General features: G+C 35.0%; 1 protein-coding gene across 1 annotated transcript; it reads right to left on the reverse strand.

The window, feature by feature from the left end:
• Positions 1–6,079: 6,079 nt before the first annotated feature.
• Positions 6,080–8,181, reverse strand: LOC127845931 (ATP-dependent DNA helicase RecQ-like). The gene is made up of 4 exons (XM_052377110.1): positions 8,097–8,181; positions 7,791–7,854; positions 7,202–7,372; positions 6,080–6,455 (listed from the first exon to the last, which is right to left on the reverse strand). Exons 1-4 carry the CDS (start codon positions 8,179–8,181, stop codon positions 6,080–6,082), a joined length of 696 nt encoding a protein of 231 aa, XP_052233070.1.
• Positions 8,182–8,618: the final 437 nt, after the last annotated feature.

Below are 8,618 nucleotides of genomic sequence, written 5' to 3' on the forward strand. Positions count from 1 at the left end.
AATGCTAATTTTAGAAATTCAGCAGACAACATTTTTGCAGATAACAAATTTCCCAGCATTCAAAGGGTTAATAAGGAAATAGTGCAATGTAATGTATATAAATATCAAATTTTATGAATGACATTTATTTTTGCAATTTGTTTGCTTATATTTTTTAAGAAACTTACAATGTTGCAGTTCTGGTAACAAGATTGGTCCTTTGGTACCTGTATTTGGACTTCTTGTGAGTATCATCCTTCATAAAGATTTCCAGCCAAGTTCAAGTTCCTGCAACAAATCTTATCCATACAGATGTTCCGATTAGGCTGTAACCACAAGGTAGGCTAAAAAGTACTAATTTGAGTTAAACAATGTGTATTACATTGCATGACAAGCTTGAGTCATGGGACAAACAAGTGCTCTGTCTTTTAAAATCTTTATTGTAATTAAAATTTTAACTGGTGACTGTTAATGAACTATTTTAGCTTAATATGCCATTACACAAGTTAAACATTTTGCAGATATTCAGATGGTTTCATAAGTTTGGACTATGCATGAGTATTCATACAACAAGACAACTTGTAGATCGTCTAGGAAAAAGCTATGACAACAAAATAAAGGAGTGGAAACAGAACATAGAAGAGGTATAAAATATCCCAGAAAAAAAATTAACAAAGCAAAAATGCATGATCAATAGCTACCTTGTACATACACTTAATATATCTTGGCCTTTAATCGTCATTATTTCATAGGAAACAATAACTTCTGCAAACTAGCTTTTTAAAAATGCCTACCTTACTGGAAATAAACATTTTTGCAGCATGTTCTACATGTGAGACCAACACTGGTAGCTGACACAAGAACTGATGAGAGTGAATGGTCATCTCTCAGTGACAGTGAGGTCAACATGTCTGATGAAACAGATGATGACGAAGATCTGGATGAAGACCAGGAAATTCAGGACCTGTCCCTGGTGTTGGAAGACACAATACTGTACTCGGAGTCAGACCACGAAGAAGAATTTGTTCCACTCCCTGAAAGATCTGAAATGAATGGTATGTTTAAATTTAAAAAACCATACCCTGCTCAAACTTAAGCAAAACAAACAATTGTATTTTACAGGTAGTTTAGCAGTAGTTAATTTGTATGAAGTTATTGTATGTTACACACTAGTACACTGAGGAGAGTGGACCATTAACAGTACTTTATTGTAGACAACTTTCTTTTAATCCATTATTTTAATTTGTGTGGATATAAAACCCACTTTGCCTGTGTTTGGGAAAATAAATTGTGTTTATTAATGCATTTTTTCTCTACGTGTTTTCAATATTGGTTCGAATCAATATGCCCTATATTTTAATAACTGTTGTAAAATTTAACAACGAGAATTTACTAGGAATACTTTACCTCAGATATACCAGGTTTTTCTGTGTGCTGGGACAACGTCCAGAAAATGTCAGTAGCGCGCCACCAAAGCAGGCATAGTGGAAATAAGATGCTGCTGTGGGCAAACTGCTTTGCAACGCTTGACAGAATCAGCTTCACATCCTCTTCTTGTTCCTGGGAAGAAACAGTACCAGCCAGTTCCATTGATCTAAAAGTAAGCATTCTTTAAAATGTACCCTTGGAGCTGATAAAGCTGAAAAAATAATTTTAAATTACAAAAAAGCTGCATGTTTGTAATTGTATTGAAGTGTAATGGAAATTATTTATTTTCATTTTATATTTTGTATTTGTAAACACTGCATTTGGCTAATTTATTAACATCTAATCACTCTATTGAATGTCAATGCTTAAATACGCATTATGTGTGACAGACATTCCTACCAAGTGATTAGGACTGGAAGAAGCTACGCTCCAGGATGGAGTTGATTGTTGCAAGGACTCTAGCAAGTATCCTTGACCTTGACATCCCAGTGCAGCAGCATCTTCCTCACAAGTATTCAACAGAATCTGCGAAGAAAAAAGTGAAGTTGTAAGCGTTATTTTAATTTGTTTTATTTCTGCTATTGTAAATGTATGCTTGTATTGTCCCCTACTGGTGAAACCTGAGGGGACTTATGGTTTGCGCTCTGTGTGTCAATCTGTCTGTCAGTCTGTCACACTTTTCTTGATCCTGCGATAACTTTATAATTTCTTCATGTTATTTCATGAAACTTGAAACGTGGACAGATGGCAATATGGAGATTATGCATGTCAATTCATTTTGTTCCTAAGTCAAAAATTGTGGTTGCTATGGCAACAAATATAGATACTTTTACTGACAATGGTGTAGTTTCACCAGTAGGTGACAATATTGCTTGTAAATCTCTGGTTCATAAATATATCTGTATGAAATACAGAAATACACATGTATCTCTTAAACGTTAAATGATCATTTTAAATAAATAACACTCTTTAATGTTCTTCAAGGTCAACCTTGGTGTTGTGAAAGAAAACCCTGCAACATGCAAAGGTGTAATTGAGATAATGAAGTACCTTAATCGATACACACCGAGGGATGTTGAAGGAACACCCTGGCCTATAATTTGTCACGGGGACCAGCTGTCGGTGGAGCGTATGATAGAGTGTAGGATAGCCATGTCCTCCTCTGCTCTCCCTGGGGACCGTCTAGAGGGGCTAATACCAAGACCACAGAACTTCCATAAACGAATTGTGCTCCTACAGGTATAGAACAAAAAAATCATGATTCATGATCATGATTCAACTTATATATAAATGTACAGAAATAAGAAACCTGGGTAAATAATGTATTTGGATTATGAGTCTAATTACTAAAGCTTATCCATATATCATACGACACATATGATAGAATTAATTTTATTGAAATTCACAGGTGACACTGGATACCCTTTTTGGAAAAGGGGCGTGTGACAAAGGCACACTTACTCAAATAAAGAATGTCTTTGGACATAGAAATGTGAAAAAAAAGCTTCAGACTGTATGAACCATTTGACAAACTTTTTGGACTTTGTAACAGAAGGTCACATACTGTTGTTAGCAGCACAACTTCGAAAAAATGAGAATTTTAGCGAACAGCTTACATCTTTGGAAGACGTTACACAGTTGGCCAAGGAAATTATTCAATTCATATGGCCAAACACCAATGAATACGTGGCTGCCGTTGAAGATGACAGGAAGTATACATGCATATGTGATGCAGAGGATGGTGAGTAAATTCAGAATTGACTGGAAAAAAAGAGAAATAATTCAGTTTAAATATATATGCTTACCTTGTGTAACAAACAAATATTCACTTTGCATTACAGTATTTTAAATATAAGTCAAATGACTAAGCAGTCTTCATTCTCAAAACAGGAGGTGCAGAATGGATAGAATGTTCAAGTACCATGAGTTACCCAACGAGATGGTTCCACAAAGACTGTGTTGACGTGCCGGATGGTGCAGAAGATGATGACTGGTGGTGCTCCCCAGAATTTCAAGCACGGGGCCTTAGTGCATATTGCTGTGGAAAGCAGTTGGAGAGCACATGGATACGGTGCTCATCAGAGGCTGACTGTGTACGTGGCGAGTGGTTTCACACAGTCTGTGTGGGGACAAACGATACTTCTGGTTAGTGTCATAATTAATTATTTTGCATAAAAATATATCATTTATCATTTAAAGGTTATTAACTTTAAATACTCATTTCTGTTTATCTTTCAATCATGATTTTTTTCAGGCATATGGCATTGTTCTGAAGTCTGTAGGTCAGGCAAGGAAATTGATCACAAACAGGCATATGCAATGAGTGTCCTGTGGCGTGGCCTCATGCACATGGCAGAAAGAGACACGGAGAGGGAAAACGACGGGGAAGCCATGATAAGCTTTTGGCGACTGAATATGCTGGAGTTTTGGGAACATGGCCACTACAAATACCTGACACTGGCTTTTAGACTTTTGGCCTGTAAGATGATATTTAATAAGAAACCAATATAAAATTATAGTTATGAATTTCTAAACAAAATTTCATACATTTAAATCATAAAAATGCATACATATATTTTAACAGTAAATTTGATAAAGTATAATTATAGCTTTTATATCCATTATGGTATTATTTTGCATAGTTTTATGTGTCCGGAATGCAACAATCCGAAGTAATGTATACTTTTTATTCATGTAGCTGTTAGTGGTTGGATGCCCAAGCGGATATCAGAAAACCTGATATGGAACAGTACGGCCAATTTGCGAGGGGAACCTGGATGTAATGTACCTTTGGACCTGCTGAATGAGTTCCTAAACAATGAATTCAAAAGTATGTATTTGTCGTTGTTGTTGTTGTTCTTTCAGTTCAATTCACATCTGAATATGTTAAGCGCACATTTAGTCACTATATCTTAAGAGCGTCTGTATGATCATGATAATCAGCTGTTCACTGTCAAAGGGAAAATGTAAACACAGGAGAGATTGAGATAAGTTCTTGTACTTGCTACTTGTTATTAATTAATTTAATTTTAGACCTGATTGGGAAACAAAAAGTATGTCTTGCTAATGTGAACGCGAACTCAGCTGAACAAAAAACTTTGTGAAAAGAAACTTTGATATAATTTAAATTTTGCTGAATAAATATGTACTTTGAGAATAAAATATTTTGTATTGTTTTCTCATTACTATGCACACAGTTACTTAATCTTTCTATAGCAGCCTTAAATTCCTGTTTGAACTTTTGTTCCAGCCAATCTGAAACGGGTCAAAGGCCAGTATACTGATTCTGCAGTTCAGCGCTGCAGTCTGATTTCCGGAACAGTTGGTAAAGGTTTAGAAGAAAAATTCATGAGCCAGGTGATGGACAAATACATTGGTCGATCAAAAAGTGCACATGCAGTGCACACACGAGACTTAAAGAAGTTTTTGAAATTATATAAAGGTGAACGCCTTTTCCAATGCCTGCCTGGAAGACATCACAGTTCTTATGAACATTTTTTTCACAGTATTGCACTGAGAACACCTTCAAAACTAAAGGACAGATTGATGAAATATTGTGTTAAACTTGACACAGAAAGGCTGATGTGCAAATGAATAAGAATATTTGATCATAGTACACTATAGTAGTACTGAAGTTGTTGAATAAGTGACTTACATGCACCAACTATTTCTAACTTGCAACTTTGAAAGTATTTGCTTCATATTTATGGAAAATTAATAACCAATAGCTGCTTATAAAATAAACAAATATGTCTATTTTTAAATTTTTCAGTAGGACATTGCACCATGACAATTAACTTGCATACTTACATGATTTTTTAGCATGGATTTGCTGATGGTGGCACTGCTCACTTTTCTTGATACGAGTTTTAACAGTAAACTTCACAAAGTCTGAGATAATGTTGTATTTGTGTACTTGATGATGGCCAGGATTTATTGCAAAAATGGTATTAGAATATGCAGCCACATTTAGGTTGTGTTTTCTAATCCTCACTAGCTACCGAGTGAGTATTGTTAAAACTTTCACAGTTGAATGGCCTAAATGTGAGGATGACCATATAAAACATGTGAGATTAGTTCCTTGCTTGACAGCAAATATACAAAAGCAAAACTCTCAGCAGTATAGCACTGCCATTCAATGGTAAAAAATGTCCATAAATGAGCTGTTCCGGGCCATTACTATGTCATTCATTGTTAGATTTTAAAATCATTTGGCACATTTGTTCACCATCATTGGCAGGAGGTCTCAATGCGAAAGAATTACGTCGATATCTTCAAGGTCAAGTTCACACTTTGAGTTCAAAGGTTAAAAATGGCCATAAATGAGATTGTCCCGGCCATAACTATGTTGTTCATTGTTAGATTTTAAAATCATTTGGCACATTTGTTCACCATAATTGGACATTGTGTCATGCAAAAGAATCACGTCAATATCTGCAATGTCAAGGTTACACTTTTGTCCACCATGCTTTCATTGACTGATGGATTTATGCGTGTCCAAGTGTTAAATTAAACATTAACATGAACATAAACATTTCTTCTGGCAGTTAGAGCAGCACAGGCACATATTACATTCACATGCAACGCATTTGCTGTTATTGCCACACACTTTTGTTGGTGCCTTGAATGTCGGAGTCACCGACAACAAATCCATCATGTATTGCCGGTAGCATTACTCACTCTTGACAAGTGTCTTCATTTCCTCTGAACAGTTCAGCAGGGATACTTTGGTAGCATACATTTTGGCCTGTGCTGCCTTTCCATCACGACCGGCCCTTCCGACCTCCTGCCAATAATCTTCTAATGTTTTTGGTGCCCCCCAGTGTATAATAAATCTTATATCTGGAATGTTTATGCCAATTCCAAATGCAATTGTAGATATTAGAAATCTTGTGCAAGAATCTGGTTGGGTGAACTCTTCCAAGATTGACTTAAGGTCACTGTTACACATTCCAGAATGGTACAGTTTAAACACCTTGGCGCCATCAGCTGCATCCTTAAGGTGTGCGGCAATGTCCAAGGCAAGTCTTGCCATCTGAGTGATTCCACTGGAAGTAAATTTCACTTATAATAATAAAAAAAACATTTTATGGGTCCTGTGTTATATAAACATGTAGTTCATGCTTCATTAATTTGTTATACTCAAGATAGTATATTATTCAATTCATTAATACACTCTTATATTCTTTTAAATTATAGGAATATAAGAGTGTATTAATGAATTGAAAATATATAAGTTATACTGTCCATTAAATACTGAATATATTCATTTATATGTTATACCCTTGATTATTCCTTAGAAATTCATGTTCTTTGTAGCTTTATTTTACATTATGAGCAGGTATTTCACAAAATATTTGCTATGGTACGGAAGGAAATATTTGTGTATCACATGTTACTCACAATACTGGGGTACAAAAGGAAGTTTTAATTGTTATTGTTTTATCTCATTATTTTCTAACTTGTTGTACATACGTTACATAGATAACAGCTTTCTCAGCCATCTTGCCCCTTTCAATAATCTGGTCTAAATACCAGGTCATGGCTGTGAAATCCATCCCAGATTCACACTTTATCTCCAAATGTATGTTAGGTCTGGAAAAAAATACTTTGAACTTTATATCTATCTAGTGCATGTATATATATTGTCTTCTATGAACCAAAATGTGGAGTATTTGTCTCAAATATGCAATAAAGTTATACACTGTAAATGTCTTAGGTGTTTTGAAATTATGAATCGATTGCAAGTGTCATATAAAACAATTGGAGTCATTGCAAATTCATGATTATATACCTGTCTGGAACCTCCAATTCAACTTGAATATCTGGTTGGAGTTGCAGCTTCTGGATCAAAGCTAGCCGCACTGTCTTGGTGCATGTTGCAGATAGAAGTAGCACTGGCACATTGGTGAAAAAACTTCTCAGCTCAACAATTCTGTTGAATGCTGGTCTGAACTCATAACCCCTAAATAAGTTAAATGCTAAGTATAATTTTAAAAAACAACATCCATTATTAAAAATACACATTCTAGCAAACAAGTAGGCACTATAAACGTGTGAGTGCATTTAATTGCAATCACATTTGAGAACTTGTGATAATTTATTAATGAAACCTATCTCATGCTCCATAGTGGGGATTGTACGTCCCAATTACTTAGTGTTCACCATATCCATTAGAACCTTGTTATTTTCCAGTGTTTGGCGCATATTAAAATATTTTTTTTCAAAGCTGGTTACTGACTAAAAATGAGTAATGTGGAAGTAATTGTATTTTAAGTGACTATAACTAATTTAATTACCAAGAATGAAGTAGATGAGCTTCAACTATAGCCAAAAGTGACATTTTATCTGTGTACACATTACTTTCCAGAAAAAACCTCCACCTATCGATGTTATCCAGAATCTCAGGGGAGAAGAAAATGATGGTGTACATCCCATCCTCCAACCCTGTTAACAAGCATTTTATCCATTTCAGATGAAATATATGAATTAATTGTAAATATATCAGAACAAAATTAGGGATCTGTTAAATGAGATTGCAATGCTGAATGATTTTTTAATCCGAACACTATTATTTGTTACTTTAATGTTATGCTACTTTATTCTTTAACTAACTTTCATATATATATATTTGTAAATAAATATTGGCGGGTCAAAAACAGTACAATTTACATATATATTTCACCCACCTTTCTTTTCTTCTGCACTGATATCAGGACCACAGATAACAGCACTTATTCCCATGCTAGTCAACTGGCGAACCTGGTCATTCATTAGAGACCTTAGTGGGGAAACAATAATGGCATAGAAATGTCTCTTATGCATGTTTTTTTATCATGAGGGGTGGCAGAATGTAACATGCACTTTTACCAAACCCTGTTGGAAAAATAGCCATACAGTCAACTTTGTTGACAATGCTGGCTATAACACTAATCTGTTTATCTTTCAAATCATTGAAAGTGAACTTGAATTCGCCCTTCAAACACTCGAATTCTCGCGCTATTAAATCTCGAGTAGCCATGCTTAAAATACGCCACCGGAAATATCAATCGATTATCCGTAACATGTATATTGCATGTACTTTCAGTAAGGAACTTTAAGTACTTACCACCACCGGGTAGATCTACTTATTTCTTGTTATTTTTGAATGAACACCTGCTATCTAACAATATGTAACGAACGAACAGTTAAATTACAATCATATTTGAAAG

This window comes from Dreissena polymorpha, chromosome 9 (assembly GCF_020536995.1).
Source record: "Dreissena polymorpha isolate Duluth1 chromosome 9, UMN_Dpol_1.0, whole genome shotgun sequence".
Lineage (NCBI taxonomy): Eukaryota > Metazoa > Mollusca > Bivalvia > Myida > Dreissenidae > Dreissena > Dreissena polymorpha.